The sequence below is a fragment of the Lactuca saligna genome, chromosome 1 (genome assembly GCF_052625555.1).
Source record: "Lactuca saligna cultivar CGN05327 chromosome 1, ASM5262555v1, whole genome shotgun sequence".
Taxonomy (NCBI): Eukaryota; Viridiplantae; Streptophyta; class Magnoliopsida; order Asterales; family Asteraceae; genus Lactuca; species Lactuca saligna.
The window spans coordinates 51,010,204-51,027,998 of record NC_136417.1 but is presented as its reverse complement, the minus strand read 5'-3'; the positions used below and the strand labels follow the sequence as shown (position 1 = coordinate 51,027,998).

Genomic DNA, 17,795 nt, shown 5'->3' with positions numbered 1-17,795 from the left:
CCAACACAGGGACTTTCATGCTCTCTGATTCTTCTCCCTTCCAGATCTGAGGTAGCAACCTCAGATCTAACCTCTAGACTTCCCATTTCATCCATAGACAATTTCTCACAAACCCCAAAATGAAGAAACAACATAATCAACAGGTCAAAACGAGATATTACCTCTAAGTGATGCCCCAACTGCAATGCAATTCGAATCCAAGCAAAGCCCCTTGCTCCAAGCCTTCAATCTTCCCAAAATTCCTTCAACCATTACTTCTCCAAGCTCCAATCCACTCAACAATGGTGCTTCTCCGCGATTTAGGGTTTTCTGGGGCTCAAGGGGTGATAAAGAGGCTGGGAGGAAGACATAAGGATCATTATATAAGGCTCAACCCCGAGAATTAGGGTTTTCTCCACTCAGCGCCTACTCGCCGAGTCCAATACACTGACTCGCCGAGTCGGCCACTTAACACGCGACCAAGTCGCGACTCTACTCGCCGAGTCCACCCATGGACTCGCCGAGTCGCTCTTTCCCAAATTACTCTTTTAGCCCTTCAGCTTTACTCTTGATATTTCGGGATGTTACAATTCTCCCCCACTTAAATTAGGCTTCGCCCTCGAAGCCTACAGTAACTCAACTCCAGAATTACTCCCACATCGTGCCACCTGGCCTTAATCGGACCAGATCTCACAAGGCATACCCATCGAAACTCGAACGCACTTTCCCTTACCTTACGGTGTCCTGACCATTGTCTCAAACCGGGCATCAGATGCACCCTCTAATAATCACACTCAACGATTCGAGAATTACCCATGAAACATCACTGACCCAAATCTCAACAATCACTCGACCCATAAGGGTTAGAAGCCATGAACCATCGGATCCCCGATCCGATTCCCATTCTATCCAATCCGTGACGACAGAAAGGCCCACTTTTCAATCCCAGAGCAATTCTCATGAGTCCTCTTCTTGCAATCAAGCACCCAAGCGGCACCAACCTTCGCACTCTCGGGTTAGGAGAACCCGTCGCACTGAGGACATCTCTAACATTCCCAGGAGAAACCAACACTACGCACACAGCCCTTGATCAGAATCAAGTTGGGAGTCCCAGACTCTATCCCTGCGTCCATCCTGAGACTCTTGGCTCTTCACCCGCGGAATCCTTCCGCGTCCTCAGCAGACATCCCATCATGATATCATTCCATACCACTGTCACAGACACAGTGTTCGACCACCATACTCCAAATCATCCATTCTCACTACAACTTTCACTTCCGCGAATCAACACTTTCCCCAGTAAATGAGGATCCAACACTTCCTCCCATACAACAGCACAAAGGGTGGCATACCAATGCACTAAAGATGGCTGTTGAATGGGATAACTCAACCAAGGATAAATACGTGCCGCAACACCCTCCGAAATCTAATACACATGCCCGAAGCATGTCTTTGAGCGTCTGAATCGTTCACCCCCTCTGAGGTGTCCTCCGACATCATCAGGATAAGCTCTAGCTCATCACATATCCCTCTTCGAGACTAAGCACCAGGTCAGCTTTTGACTCCACAGCTGAGCCTCCAAAGGTCACCCAAATCATGATCCAAATATCCCACTAACTTCCTCCCCGTGACCACTATCCCGACCCCGTGACACGCAAGTCACGAAATTCTCTTTTCCTTATGCAAGAAAGTATAATCCAACCGAGGATCGTCTCCACCCTGATTCTCTGGTTTCTGCTGCGCATATCCCTTGCCATCTCACCACATTCCCCGACAGAGACGGGGACCCCAGTCTCGCCCCCGGTCCAACATCCAGGCTCCAAAAACTCAATACTAGGGCTACTCAAGCCCAAAACTCTTCCACATCATACGCTGATCAGAGAACATTCCATCATCACACTCTCTTGCCATCTAGAGAGCACTACGACTCCCCGCGGTATCACAACACCCTATGACTAGTGAGTACTACGGCTCCCCGCAGTATCACAACACCCTCTGACTAGTGAGTACTACGGCTCCCCGCAGTATCACAACACCCTCTGACTAGTGAGTACTACGGCTCCCCGCAGTATCACAACACCCTCTGACTAGTGAGTACTACGGCTCCCCGCAGTATCACAACACCCTCTGACTAGTGAGTACTACGGCTCTCCGCAGTATCACAATACCCTCTTACTAGTGAGTACTACGGCTCCCCGCAGTATCACAACACCCTCTTACTAGTGAGTACTACGGCTCTCCGCAGTATCACAACACCCTCTGACTCCACTAGCTCGTGCTCCACAGACTATCATAGGCGGCTACCCATACTCGTCTCGAATATTCATCACAGACTCTGGAGGCAATCGTCATAACAGATGCCCACCCTTGCGAAGATCCACTTTCCCAAGTAATCTCCCTGGATGCCCATACTCGAAGGGCTATCACTAGTTCCATAGATACCTGATATACCACAAGTCGTCTCAACTCAAGATTCACGAATAACTTCGAAATAAGGATATCAATACCCGGATACCTCGGAACACCCCCACCGATCATCACAAGATCCTGCCACAACCACAGGTTTCCTGCCCCAAGCACCATATAGATGCAATAATACATTCCCTCTGAACCCCATAACTAGATCTTCATTTTTCCCAAGTTGCAACTTCGGTGTATTCAATTTCCCAACTGCAATACGAAGAAACGCTAACGCTACGAAATACGCTGATAATTCTCCGAAACCCTTTTTCCTGCCACTCAAAACCCAAACAAGGATACGCATACCGACCCGGGAGTTGGCTGCCCAATCATTCTTTATCTACTTGCCCCAACACTGACCAATACCAGATTCCTGACTAATAAACACCTGTCGTGGAGACATTCATCCTTCTCAAACAAGTACCTCCCGCGTTAACTCACTCTGACCCCTTTCCTCGATCACCGACATCTCTAGTCTCATGATTTCTTACCTCATATCTCTATACTCCACTTATAACTGCTCTTGACAAATCTCTGCTTTCTTACATACAGCACCCGGTTCTCCCCCACTTAGGGATCGAACCATCACCAAATAGCATGCAACTAACCCATAACTATATTCTCCAGCAAAATCGCACCTGCCCCTGGAAAGTGCTACACAATGCCCGATAATCCCCCATTAAGGAAATGAATCGACCTCATATACTCTGAACCTCTGATGAACTCCTCAAGAACTTCTCGTCACGTCTGCCTCTAGTCGTTCCAAATCTCGTACTAATTTAGTACCAAACAACTCAACTGCTCGATAACATCCCTGGCTCATAGACTGAACCATAAAATCATTGTACCCCTCACCTCAACTCATTAACCAACGCTCCAACACCGGGATCATCCCACGAACAAGGACCCACTCCCATATACAACACCCCATGGATAGAAAACTCTCTGCACCACTAAACTCGACTGAACTCCCCACTGATACCACTACCATACACCCGACTATACTCAATTAGGTATAGTGTGGCCCTCGACTATCTTAGTCCCAACTGACTATCTGCTCATGATAGATCACTGCCTCGCGGCACACATGTTACCTGATACTCTGGGGGGGGGGGGGGGAAATCATCATCAATGACGACCTGCAGGGTTTACCCCTAAACCCAAAACCAAAACATCATGCTTCTCATATTCTCACACTTACATAATTAGTACCTCCCCGATCATAGGAGGTGACATCTCTTTAATCGACTGATCACTCAACTCAGATCGAAATTCTCCCTTCCACTGACTCCTTACTAGAATACTCTTGAGGGACTCTCGATCTCCCTCTTAAGGGACGCCTCTTCGAACTTACTCGTGACCGAATAACCGGAGAACCACAAACATCATTCATTACGAACCATGGTACTCCTTCCACGACATCTCTTCTCAATATGTCCCGATGTATGGTACCCTAACCATGACATCACTCCCCAATCCGCTCCGATGTATGGTACCTGGACCATAACATCACTCCTCAATCTGCTCTGATGTATGGTACCCAAACCATAACATCACTCCTCAATCTGCCCTGATGTATGGTACCCGAACCATAACATCACTCCTCGATCCGCCCTGATGTATGGTACCCGAACCATAACATCACTCCTCGATCCTCTCTGATGTATGGTACGCAAACCATGACATCGCTCCTCAATCTGCTCTGATGTATGGTACCCGAACCATAACATCACTCCTCAATCTGCCCTGATGTATGGTACCCGAACCATAACACCACTCCTCGATCCGCTCTGATGTATGGTACGCAAACCATGACATTGCTCCTCAATCTGCTCTTTAGAACCTTCAGAATACTCCCTGTATCAAGTATGGGTCCTCTGCTTTCAGTAGTACGGGCCCATACTACCTGCCACATCTACCCATACTTTCCACACGGACCATCCCAGAGCTTCTAAATAGCTGCTCGACCTGCTCCTTCACCAATCCCATCACGCGTGCTCGCTCCCCCGCAAAATTCTCTATTCTACAAGCGCACTCATCTGGATAGGTTTATTCCCTAGGCTCTTCCGTCGTCCTCCCGCTTCTTTGCTATCAGCTGCTGAAGAGCTCCTAATGATGCCAGCCATCTATCTCCTGAATATCGTCATATTCACTTGGTAGCTGACTCCCATCATCGAGAGTTCCACAAAGCACAAAGCAAGCAGCATTCGAGCATCGAAGGATACATAGGACTCCCTCTCTGTGATAACTCCACCTTCTCAGCTCATCCTCGAAAGTACCACCGAACTCTGTAACTCTACCCCTCATGGGTTCTAACTGGATACTCTCACTCATCACATACTTAAAACATAACACATATAACAATGAGTCCTAGGCTAAGGCATCACAAATCAGGCCACTCTAGTCCTAACATATGAAATACCTAGCCTGTCTCTAGCATGCGATAATATCTCATAAAGTGCATCATACATATCTCGTAACACAAAATAAGGGTATTTTGGGAAATCACCGTTCGGGCTCTGGCTGATTGTACACACTGCTCCTTCTTGCTTTCTCTTTGAACTCTTATTCACTTTTAGAAAATTATTTCTTTAAAAACTTTTCGTACTTCCTCAGTTTGAGTCCAGATTTACCCGAAGGCGCATCCGAATCCCTCAAACCAAGGCTCTGATACCAACTTGTAACACCGTAAATTTCAAGACAAATTTTTTTTTTTTTTTTATTTAAAATAATCATTTTACTCTTAGAAACACTTGTTTAAAATCTTATTCATAGTCAATTTACAAAACATAACTCCATTTTCACTTGCATAGAAAACCAGGATCCTCCAAAATATGACTCTTTCTCTGGTGTGTACAATCAAGCCGGTGCCGTCCCGTGATACTGAAAGAAACCTGAAAAACATCAAACAAAACACTGTAAGCACGGAGCTTAGTGAGTTCCCCAAAATACCACACATGTCACATATTAGCCACTCGAGGCTATAACTCTATGGGTCCGTGCACCCAAACTCTGTGAACCCTCAGGTTCTAACTCTGGGAACCTTCCGGTTCCAACTCTATAAACATGCACAGCATAAATCACGTAGAAATAATGCAGTACAACACATCACGTACATATAGCATACAAATACTCTGAACACATAACTCTGGTTACCTACTCAAGGTAAAGTATAGTGAGAAGACTCACCTGGCAAGCAGAAAGCAGATATCCCCACACTTGAATCTCGAACTCGCCACTGCCTAACACGTAAGGCAAATACTCTCATGAATATAACCCTCGAGGCTAGAATAAATCCTCTCATAACGCTCTCTTATGGGTAAAAGACTATTTTACCTCTCTCTTGGCCCAAAGGCCACATCGCTGTCCAAACCCTAAAACTCAACGGCCAACCCTTGGTCGAAATCAAAGTCCTCAGTCTAGGTCAACCCTTGACTGACTCTACTCGCCGAGTCAACCCTGTGACTCGTCGAGTTCCCATAATCAGAACTTCCCCATATTGCAACTCAACTCGTCGAGTCACCACGAGACTCGCCGAGTCCCACAACTCTGAGTCCACTCACACCCAACTCACCGAGTCATCCCTTGACTCACCGATTCTCGACTCAACCAGGAAATATTTGGGACTCTTCGTCAAGACTCGTCGAGTCCAAGAACAGACTCGCCGAGTCTACGGCTATCTTCAACCTACTCGCCGAGTTGTTCATACAACTCGCCGAGTTCCAGGCCATCTTTATCCAACTCGTCGAGTACACCCATGTGACTCGCCGAGTTCCACCGTTCTGAAACCATTCCGAAGCATTCCAGGCCATGCAACTGCTCCAAGACATAGATCTAGCCTCCTACCACTCATCCATCACGTAAAGTGGCAAACTTTACGTGAATCCAAAGAGATCTAAGCCGTTTGCACATTGGGGCTAGGGTTTGGGACATGCAAGCTTCACTAAACACTCCAACACAGGGACTTTCATGCTCTCTGATTCTTCTCCCTTCCAGATCTGAGGTAGCAACCTCAGATCTAACCTCTAGACTTCCCATTTCATCCATAGACAATTTCTCACAAACCCCAAAATGAAGAAACAACATAATCAACAGGTCAAAACGAGATATTACCTCTAAGTGATGCCCCAACTGCAATGCAATTCGAATCCAAGCAAAGCCCCTTGCTCCAAGCCTTCAATCTTCCCAAAATTCCTTCAACCATTACTTCTCCAAGCTCCAATCCACTCAACAATGGTGCTTCTCCGCGATTTAGGGTTTTCTGGGGCTCAAGGGGTGATAAAGAGGCTGGGAGGAAGACATAAGGATCATTATATAAGGCTCAACCCCGAGAATTAGGGTTTTCTCCACTCAGCGCCTACTCGCCGAGTCCAATACACTGACTCGCCGAGTCGGCCACTTAACACGCGACCAAGTCGCGACTCTACTCGCCGAGTCCACCCATGGACTCGCCGAGTCGCTCTTTCCCAAATTACTCTTTTAGCCCTTCAGCTTTACTCTTGATATTTCGGGATGTTACACCCTCAAAGTACAACCATTGAACCAGAAGTTCACTTTCTCCTTCCATACGGTGTTCCCACCACCTACTCAAACCGGCACCCACTATACCCTCCGATAACCACACTCAACAACCGAGAATTACCCATGATGCCTTACTGCTCCAATTCTCATCTTCCACTTGACTCACATGGCTATAGAGCCACGAACCCCCGGATTCCCGATCCGAATCCCACTCTACCCTTACCATGACGACCGAAAGACCCATTCTTCCATTTCGGAGCAACTCCCCCGAGTTCTCCTATCGCAATCACACATACATGCCGATCTAGCTCTAGCACCCTCAGGTGCGGATAACCTGACATACAGACGATATCCTCATCATCCTTCCAGGATAAACCACTGATACATACCCAGAACCCTGATCATGATCTCACTGAGAGTCCAAGACTCTTGCTCTGCATCCCTTCCGAACTCCTCTCCCTGACTCCACGTCGCGATATTCCCTCTGCGCCCAAAGCAACATATCGAGTCGAATAAGCTTATATTCCGCCGCCGCACACACTACTCAAAGACCATCGACGGACCACAGTGATCGCAACTCCACATTGCCGCTTTCACTTCCGTGAATTCGCTCTCCCTTACCGGAGTTTCATTCCTCCCTCTTACCTTGCCAAGGAAACCACTCGTCTGCCCGCTCACCATGACAGGCACCCTGGTGCTCATCCTACGCCACATTACCTCCTTACAGCGCACTCAACATCCATGCATTACCGCTACTCTGCCTCTCATCACAAGGACTCTCAAGCCCATGCACTACCTTTACCGCTCAAGATCGCTAGCCTGGGCCAGACCTCCCAATGTAATCCCATTGCGACATACGCAACCCATAACCTTTAACCGATCTAACAATACCTGCAGAGTCTTCAGCATGACTGGACCGCCTCCCCGGGCCTTCAGCCAAACTGGACCACTCTCAGAACCTTCAGCCAACCTGACTGGACCGTCCTCCGAGCCTTCGGCCTGACTGGTACGCCTACCGGCCTTTAGTCTATCCGGACCGCTCCACAATCAATCATCATTCCTAACTATCTCTTCGGGAAATCCTCCCGTGCATACCGTTCTAGCCCTCTAGGGGTTCCGAACTCTACCTCCATCTTACATACTCGATCCCGGCCTGCCCCCATGCCTTCCTCAATCAACTGCTCTAGGTCTGTATTTCGCCCCGCACGCCTATTGCTCACCCATACGAGCCTGCTCTCATCTGATAGAAATACCGCCGAATTCTCCAAGCGGCTAAACAACCTTCCACGCCCAACGATCATCCGGAGAATTTCCAATTCTCCCCCACTTAAGACACTGACAGAAAATCACCGGCCGCCATCACCGATCTCCCAAAGCACCTCGCAGGAATCAACACATGCACTCCAGTGCGTTTCACCAGTACCGACAGCTTTCATACAAATCATGCTCCCACGCTGTACAACCCGCTCGAAAGCGACTCAATCTTCATCTTTCCATTCCTCAGATTGCAGAAGCCAACTAGCCTCCAAACTAACGCCGCATCCGCCACCAATCTTCACAAAGATAATCAATGATGGCTCGAAGTACAATCCCATAACCATAACGATCCCTCAGGGAACACACGATACTAAAACAAAATCTTGATCACAACTCGCCAATCCCTCAAGGAACAACGAATACCACAAGAAACCCGAAACGCAATTTCCATAGCCAACCAACGAAACTAGCAGATAACAATACTCCACAACAATCATAAATAAACAAAACATCAGAAAGAAACATACCCACAGCAGCAAGCTGAAAAACACAACCCTAAGCCCTTGGGGGCTCCGCTCCACCCTGACCTCCACCTGTGATCCTCAACGTAGCCGGTGCTGGAGCTTGCACCGATCCTGCGGCAATCTGTGGACAGTTGACCTTCAAATGTCCAACCTGATGACAATGATAGCATATCCTCAAATCCCGAACCGGCACCGACTGCCGACAATCCCTCGCATAGTGTCCCTCCTTCCCGCACTTGCGGCATGCTCCACCGGACCGACAAACCCCGGCATGACCCCTTCCACACTTACCACAGACGTGGTCACCCTGATCTCCCATCCTGAAATCGACGGTCTTAGACCGTTTCGTCGCCGGCTGCGACTGAACCGGAGCTTGCCTCAGCTCACGCATCTGTAACTCAATCTCTAACTCACGCTGCCTGGCGGCCTCCTGCAACTCTAGCAAAGTCTCGCACCTCTGCGCAGACACAAACTGTCTGATATCCCTCTTTAGCATGCTCAGATATCGGGACATCTGGGCCTGCTCCGAAGCGAACTCAGGGCAAAACATCGCCCGCTCAGTAAACATCCTGGTGATTTCCGTCACCGATTCCGAATCCTGTTTCAGCTCCAAGAACTCCTGAGCCAACCTCTCCCTCTCGACCTGTGGAACATAACGAGTACTGAACATCTCCCTGAACCGATCCCATGAAATTGCAGCCCTCTGCGCATCCGAGTACGATCCTGTGGTCAATCTCCACCAATCCTTTGCTCCGAGCCTCAACAGGTTCAAAGCACACCTCACCCTCTGATCAGCAGGGCATGAACACGTGAAGAAACATCCCTCCACATCTGATAACCACCTCATAGAAACGATCGGATCCTGAACTCCATCAAAAGTGGGAGGCTTCGTATTATCGAAGTCCCGATACTGAAAACCTCTACTGGCTCCTCCCCCTGCCGCCGCTACTGCTGCGGTATCCGCCGCGGCAGCCGTCTCCGTGAGAGCCGCATAACGCTCATCAAAATACTCCACCATGGCGGTCTTGATCGACCCAAACAACTCTGGCAGCTCAGCCCGAATCAATGCGGCAACCTCATCATGCAGAATCTCGCGAATCCTCGCATCCAACTCGTGCGTGCTCATCTGACTGACAACCTCTGGCTGTACAGGCCCACCCTGAATTCCCTCTCCGGCTCCTGATCCTGACCCGGATCCACTCCCAGCGTGCCCTGAAATCTCCATACTGAAAATAAAACACCAATTCTCAGACATAATCCACTATCCCGGGAACCGGCTCTCATCCCAACCCTAGAGGTCGTGGTTTCCCTGATACGCGTATGAGTCCGTGCTTTCAGTAGTACGGGCCCATACTACCTTCCACACCAACCCATATTTGTATGAAGTACTCCCACAACACCCTAGCGACACACATAGCAACGCTCTATCCTCACCACTAGAGGAACACTAGAAATCTCCCACAAGGAACCCTAGGCTAGCAGGCATCATAAATCAGGCAACTCATCAATAAATCCTGAAGATCCCTAGCCTAACTCTAGCATGCTGTTCTATCAAAGCTCAATAAAACAATTGCCATGTATGATATTTTGGGGTTACTTACTGGCTCCGGCTGATCGTACCTCCGCGTCCTCCTTTACTTGTTTTGAAAACCATTTTAATTTCTCTTTTTGAAAACTCTCCTCGATTTGAGACTGGAGTCACACAAGTGTTCCTCCAATTCACTCAAACCAAGGCTCTGATACCAACTTGTAACGTCCGGAAAACACAACCAATTTAAAAATTTTCAAAGCAACCCGATTTTCATTAAAATGTTCACAAAAAGGTTTTCAATACAATTCATTTAAGTATTCCCAGAATCACGTTGTTACAAATTCATGAGGAACAGTACGATCGCGCCTTCGCCTTGCCACAGTCTACTGAAGAACCTGAAAAACATTAAACCACAACTGTAAGCCCGAAAGCTTAGTGAGATACCCCCAAAATACCAACCACGCATACGCCTTTCCAGGCCGTGACCTTCCGGTCCAAAACATATAAAGCATACATAACAAAACAGATCATAGAACAATCATGCATATCGGGTCTACCGTGACTGGTCCGCCGTATCAGGCCTTCAGTCCGTCGGATCCATCCTCCGGGTCTAGTCATGTCCTCCGAGTCTACAGTGGGGTTGGTCCGCCCGCATTGGGCCTTCAACCCACTTGGTCCACTCTCTGAGTCTACAGTGGGGTTGGTCCGCCCGCATTGGGCCTTCAACCCACCTGGTCCACTCTCTGAGTCTACAGTGTGACTGGTCCGCCCGCATCGGGCCTTCAGTCGGCCTGGTCCACTCTCCGAGCCTCGGCACGTCTGGTCCGTCCTCGTGGGGCCTACAGCCTATCCGGACCGCTCGCTGGGCCTTCGGAACAACCGGTCCGCCCTGGGTATCTTGGCCTACAGCACAAAGCAGGACCCGCCTCAACCTATCTCTAGTCCAAACAACCATGTGCACAAAACATACAGTCATATAACAGTCATAATCAACAAACCGAGTAAACAGATCACATAGCATATCATTACTCTAACCGGGCTACCGACCTACCCGTTCACTAGCATAGCATTACTCTGCATATCGAGAACTGACCTTAACAAGGTCCCCTAGCATGTATCATCCTAACTACCAGGATGCAGACACAACCAACAATAACATGATAAACGTAACTGAATCTCAATACAATAAAGGGCCGGCCTTGGTGCCTTCGACCCTGTTGATATAGTGAGGATAGCTCACCTCGAAACTGACGGCTGAAAAGATAAGATCCCGCTGCTCCGAACTCTGACACAACTCCTTCACTGAACATCAAACAATAACCCAATAAATACCCATAATTACCAAAATACCCCTGGGAGACAACTGGTCAACCCTGGACAAGTCAAAGTCAACTCCTGACAGACCCTACTCGCCGAGTCAACCCGATGACTCGCCGAGTTCTTATGCTCAGAACTTCCCTCACTTAGCGACCCAACTCGCCGAGTCACCCCAAGACTCGCCGAGTGCAACAACTTTGAGTCCACTTGCACCCAACTCACCGAGTCGTCCCTCGACTCACCGATTCATCGACTCAACCAGAAATATTGGGACTTCCTCGACAAGACTCGCCGAGTCCAACTGGACTCGTCGAGTCCAAGGCCATCTTCAACCTACTCGCCGAGTTGTTCTTCCAACTCGTCGAGTTCAAGGCCATCTTCAAGCAACTCGTCGAGTCCACCCATGTGACTCGCCGAGTTCCACCGGTCTGAATCCATACAGAAGCATCTCAGGCCATGCAATTGATCCAAAACATAGATCCAACCTCCTACAATCCATCCATCACGTAAAGTGGCAAACTTTACATGAATCTAATGAGATCTAAGCCATTTTCACCTTAAAACCAAGGTTTGGGACATGACAGCTTCATTCATAGCACAAAGGTTGGGACTTTAATGCACTCAGAGACTTCTCCACTTCAGATCTGAGGTAGCAACCTCAGATCCATCCTCCAACACCAAAATGTCACACAACCAAGCATCCCACACAACCCCAAATGAAGAAACTAGGAATGCACAGCTTAAGGACGAAGATATTACCTCCAAAAGATGCCTCAATAACAGCTAAACACGAATCCAATCAAAGCCCTTTGATCCAAACCACTTCTCCTTCAAGATTTCTCCAAGCAACACCTCTCCAAGCTCCAATTTGCTCCACCAATGCTCTTCTCCACGAGATAAGGGTTTCTGGAACTCAAGGGGGGGAATAAGAGAGGCTGTGGAGGGGTATAATGTTCTTTATATAGGGCTCAACCCCGGAAATTAGGGTTTTCTTCACACAGCACCTACTCGCCGAGTCCACCTTTGGGACTCGCCGAGTAGGCCACTAGCCACGCGACCCAACTGCGACCTGACTCGCCGAGTCCATCCATGGACTCGCCGAGTCACCCCTCTAAAACTTACACTTTCAGCCCTTCAACTCTACTCTTGCGATTTCGGGGTGTTACACTAGTTATATGTCAATGTGTATAGGACGTTGTTGCATTGTATTAACCTGTTATATATATATATATATATATATATATATATATATATATATATATATATGAGACGGTTCACTTGAGGTTAAAAAAAGTAGAGATCTTGAGATTCAACATTAGCCACATATTCCCAATTTGCCGCCCTAGCGCTCCAGCGTACTAGCAGCAACAGGGTATGCCTAATAATAACTGATTATATGGCAGAGAGGTATAATCATACATGATTGTGCATGTTTATACGTATATGTCTAATCATAAATGATTATACATATACGTATGTTCACAGAGTAATCATAAATAATTATGACAATTGGTAGCAAAAGAGGTGGCGGTGGTATAAGTGACGGAGGTGACGGTGGTGGGGTCAGCTGGTATAAGAGGTGGTGGTAGTGGTGGTGGGGATGGTGGCGGAGGAGAAAGGAATGGGTGGCCCTATATAGTCATTTACGAATATAACATATCTGTCGTGCCATATTGATGGATGGTATATACGCTGTCAACTTTTTTACAATTTTTTTTCTATATAGGTCACACACTTTTACATGTTATTCCCTCTTTATAGGGACGGCAAAGTTAAGTACACCGGTTTAGATTATGATGGATTTCGTGAAATGGTGCTCTTTTGTTGCAACCTTTGTTTTCTGGTGATATTTTGTATCGGAAATCAATATTTTCTTAACTTTGAAATTTTTGTCAGTATTTGACATATGTTGTCTAAAATATTTTTGATAACTTGTTTGATATATAACGTTATTGTGTAAAATAGATTGTTTTATGTATAAGTATTTTATTTCGTATTATGAGAATTTATTTGTCATTTAGTTTGAAAATTAGTAAATATATAAAAATATATAATTATTTAAAATACTAAAAATTAAGACATGCAAATTGTGTGTCGTGTCGTAAATGCATGTCGAAAATGCGTGTCATAATTTATGACAAACAAATGCATGCCTTCTTCATTTATGACTCAGACTTTAATGACACACATTTGAATTTCATCTTCTGGACATTTTTATGACATGCAATGCATTTCTAGTAGTGACTTGAGGAGCTATCAGACAATCAATGGTTAATATACTTCTTGAAGCTGAAAAATGAAAGAATTTGTGCTTAAAAAAATTGGTTATTGCACTAGCTAATCATTTGACATCCAATGATAAGATCTAACTACGGATCATAGCAAATATTGATGAACATTTAGACAATATGGAGTTCATCAGCAGCTGACATTTTACTCTGTACCAGCAACTATATCCGTCTTACCATAGGGGAGACGATGCATTTATTTCACTTTATGTTTTTAGGAGGTTTCTCATCTACTTGTACATCAGCAAACTTATATGTTGATTCCTGATCAGGGCTTCAACTCTCATTCTACTACTTTATTTGTTAAGAACATTAGAACACCATTAATTTGATGTTTTGTTTTATGATGATTATTCGATTTGATAACTATGCTTATTCTATTCTTCATTCCATGAGTTGCTCCAAAAAAGATTAGATTGGTGGCTAACCACCCTTGAGATGATTAGTTGATTGGTTTGATAAGATTAAGTTTGTAATCTTTTGACATAACGATGCATATCTTTATATGCGTTTGTCAACATGAAAAATACCCAATATGTCATGGAAAGATATGGTTTCAATTCATTTCGATTTGGAAGCTAAAATGATCTATTTAATAGCTGTTTTCATCTTTACAAAAAATTATATTAAAACAAGATTTGTACTTTTTACAAGATGGAAAATGCATGCATTTCCAACCGGGTTGTTGAGTTCCCATGGAAAATCTAATGGGGAAAAATCCCCGATTATCCACTGCGATCCCTGTTTCCCATTGGATATGGGGATGGGGATGCATTTATATTCCCAGGCAGGGATGAGGGCGAGGATTCATGTCAGCTCCATTGCCATCTCTACTCATGGGCTGAGATACTGCTTGCCATTTGTTGTGATTTTATCACTTATCAGGTATTCATCGGATCAGCAAGATACTGTCATTAATGAGAAAAAATCATTCTGCATTCAAAATTAAACCTTGTTATCACCAACCAAGTCCATTCAGATCGAACTGCTTGTGACTTGAAGCTGCATCGTTCTCATCATGGGCATTAAGATCAAGTTTCTGTTCAAAATAAGTCAACTGAAACTTTTGAGACATCTCCATGTTCTCTAGCCTCACCGAATCTGTCTTTGTTTTTGTGATTTGATCCATGAAAATGGCTTCCTCATCCCCATCCATGAATTTTTCGTCGGTGTATCTTCTACTGGTGTTCCATTCATTGTTGTTGAATCCTCCTACACTCATCGACAGATCAAACTTTTTGTGTCTTTTCGTTTCTTCACACCATGCATTTTGTGGCTCAATGTCAACCTTTTTTGACTTTGAAGGGGTCAACCCCATCATCTCTTGTTCATTTTGTTGTCCTTCATAGTAAGTCAAGCAACTGTCTATTGAATAATCTGTTGGATGATTTCTCTGCGTTGACAAATCTTTAATTCCCGAAAATGCAGAATTTAGGCACTGAGTGGATACTTTGGAGACCAATTCAGATAGCTGAACTTTTGTAGCCTCTAGTCCTGCTGTACCTAAGTTTTGCCTTCCAAGAGTCTCTTGTGCTTTTTCAAGAACCGCTTGTAAGTATTTCCCTTGTGCTTCTATTCGTAGCTGTAAATGTCTCTGTACCTATTTTTTATTAAAAGAATATGTTCATACTTTGAAAAGAATAAAAAACAAACCAACAATAAACGCTTGTACATTTTAGAATCTGGTTTTGTACCTCAAGTTGCTCATGTAGCCTTTTTTGAACTTCAATTTGCATCTGTATTGCTTCACTTATCTGCAAGTTTCTGACCGATATTGATATCATTAGAATAAGGATTTGAGGGGTAAACCGTTGTTCAAAAAAAAGAAATTTTTTGGGAAAGTGATTTGTACACAACACTTTTTATTCATACACAACAGTTTATGTTTTATGTTTTATTCAGTTTGTAGAGTATGCATAAAAAGCATATCATTGTTGTTTATGGATAAAAGTGTTGTGTCCAAATCACTTCCCTTTCCATGTACATCTGAATACATGTCTCCTACTTGTATGTTTGAGGGCAAACACTTGAACTGCTCATGTGGGGTCCATTTGTTTCACCAATGGCATCTCCTACCGGTGTGACCATATCTACAACCAAAATTTTCTTTTATGATTAAATGTGCGTTTATTAACAAATTGTCACAAAACATCTTAAAATGCATTCTTGGATTTCTTACCAACTTTATTTGTGCCACCACCATTAGTTTGCCGATATTGATTTTTACTGAGCCTGTACTTCTGCCAATCAAAAAAGATAATTACTTTAAATTCATGCAAAGCATGTTAATATGATTGTAATAAAATGAAATGTTCTTGATATGTGTTGTACCTGGAGATGACTCTTTAAGTGGTATAAAGTAAGCCCTTGAATTCCCATTAGCTTCAAAACTGATTTTGGAGTAGCCTCTAACAAAATATATAGGAAAAGACTCAATAAGCTTCTCTTTTCATTTCATTTCATATTTTTTTTTTTAACCAAAAATTTAAGGAATATTGTGCTTACTATCTGCTCCTCCAAGCTGGTTGACTGCTTCTATGAAGCGTTCATGGAGGTCTGGTGTCCATTTGAGTCTAGGTTTAGCATCTGTTGATAAAACAAGTCCCGAATCGCCCCCACCTTGAAGAAACAGATGCCTTTCTGGTGTAATTGACATTCTTGATGTACAATGGATGTTCTTTCTTTGATGATGATGATGATGATTATACATCTTTATACCCAAAAAAGAAATATTATTGTAATCAGTTTCATAGTAGCAACGTATAAACTGCCCAATATCATACAACAAACATACTCAATTTTTGATACCTGGATACTCTATTGTCTCTTTAGTTTTGATCTTGATCTTGACCTTCTCACCCTTCCAGTTATGAAACTTGATTCTCCTGTATTCTCAAATATGCGTCTTGATTCTATATCTTAATATGATATTATCCTATCTGAGGTCTGCTCTCATCCCCACCTTATAAGCAAATGGGGAATGGGTGGGGGTGGGATGGGTGCTTTCCAAGCGAAGCATAGAATCTTGTATAGATTTAATGAGGGAACAACACTAAATTCCCATCCAATCTTCGTGGCAACATGTAAGTTCACTCGCTTAATCGCTTTCATCATGTATTCTTCATTGAGTACTTTGTTTTGCAACCCCACTTTTTAATATTATGCTAAGTCGAAATATTTAATTCCTTTGCACTACAGAACTATAAACACCTTACAATGGGCACCGGAATAGATCCATAAGTGTGGTAAAGTAAAAAAGAACCTTATTCCATGATTTTTCTGACCACTATCTTTGTTGTCTTGGGACCTAATTGAAAGACATTTATATCATCGTTGATTTCTCAATTTTCATTGCATTGGTATTAATAACGATTATCTTTCATGTCTCCGTACACAGGATATTAGATAACGATGTAAAATAAATCCGAAGTTAAATTTAGAAGAAATGGAAGAAGATTATGTTGACTAAAGCATCTGCAACATGGAATAGGTACATACACGAAAAAAGTAGAAAAACTGAGAGATGCTTCTGCATGGAGGGCAGGAATGGAATAAGAACACATTCCTTTTTGTCCCTTTTAAGTTTGGTACTTGTTCAGCCTACACAGTATTTCAGATAAACGTAAGTGGTCCCTTCAACCAAAATCTTCCAATTCTTTGGTTGTTATAGGACAGCCGGCCTCCAAGAGTTTGAACTCTTGTGGGACCCATTGAAAAAAATGAAATAGCAAATGATGGGCTGTACTTTCATACCTGCATTTGATGAGAAGAAGCACATCCGGTATGAATCTTCTTCACACATCTTCCTTATAATTTATATTTTTTGTTTTATATTTTAAACTAGGTGTACGATCCATGTATTACATGGGTTTAATTAAAAAAAATAAATTTAAAATTTTAACAATTTGAAAATTTTGA

The 17,795-nt window shown here is 44.5% G+C and overlaps 1 protein-coding gene across 1 annotated transcript; it reads right to left on the bottom strand.

The window, feature by feature from the left end:
* Nucleotides 1–14,703: 14,703 nt before the first annotated feature.
* Nucleotides 14,704–16,806, bottom strand: LOC145035937 (myb-related protein 1-like). Its single transcript, XM_078984435.1, has 7 exons — nucleotides 16,686–16,806; nucleotides 16,383–16,587; nucleotides 16,209–16,285; nucleotides 16,057–16,117; nucleotides 15,883–15,967; nucleotides 15,572–15,641; nucleotides 14,704–15,477 (listed from the first exon to the last, which is right to left on the bottom strand). The coding sequence occupies exons 2-7, from the start codon at nucleotides 16,585–16,587 to the stop codon at nucleotides 14,836–14,838; spliced, it is 1,140 nt and encodes a 379-aa protein (XP_078840561.1). The 5' UTR covers nucleotides 16,686–16,806; the 3' UTR covers nucleotides 14,704–14,835.
* Between the last annotated feature and the right edge of the window lie 989 nt (nucleotides 16,807–17,795).

What these genes read in the sequence shown, in the direction of transcription:
- LOC145035937 (XM_078984435.1), bottom strand. Translation starts at nt 16,587, where the DNA reads ATGTATAATCATCATCATCATCATCAAAGAAAGAACATCCATTGTACA. An exon ending in CCAGCTTGGAGGAGCAGATA is followed by an intron (nt 16,286 to 16,382) that starts GTAAGCACAATA and finishes ATATTTTGTTAG; the next exon opens with AGGCTACTCCAAAATCAGTT. An exon ending in ACTTAAAGAGTCATCTCCAG is followed by an intron (nt 16,118 to 16,208) that starts GTACAACACATA and finishes TTTGATTGGCAG; the next exon opens with AAGTACAGGCTCAGTAAAAA.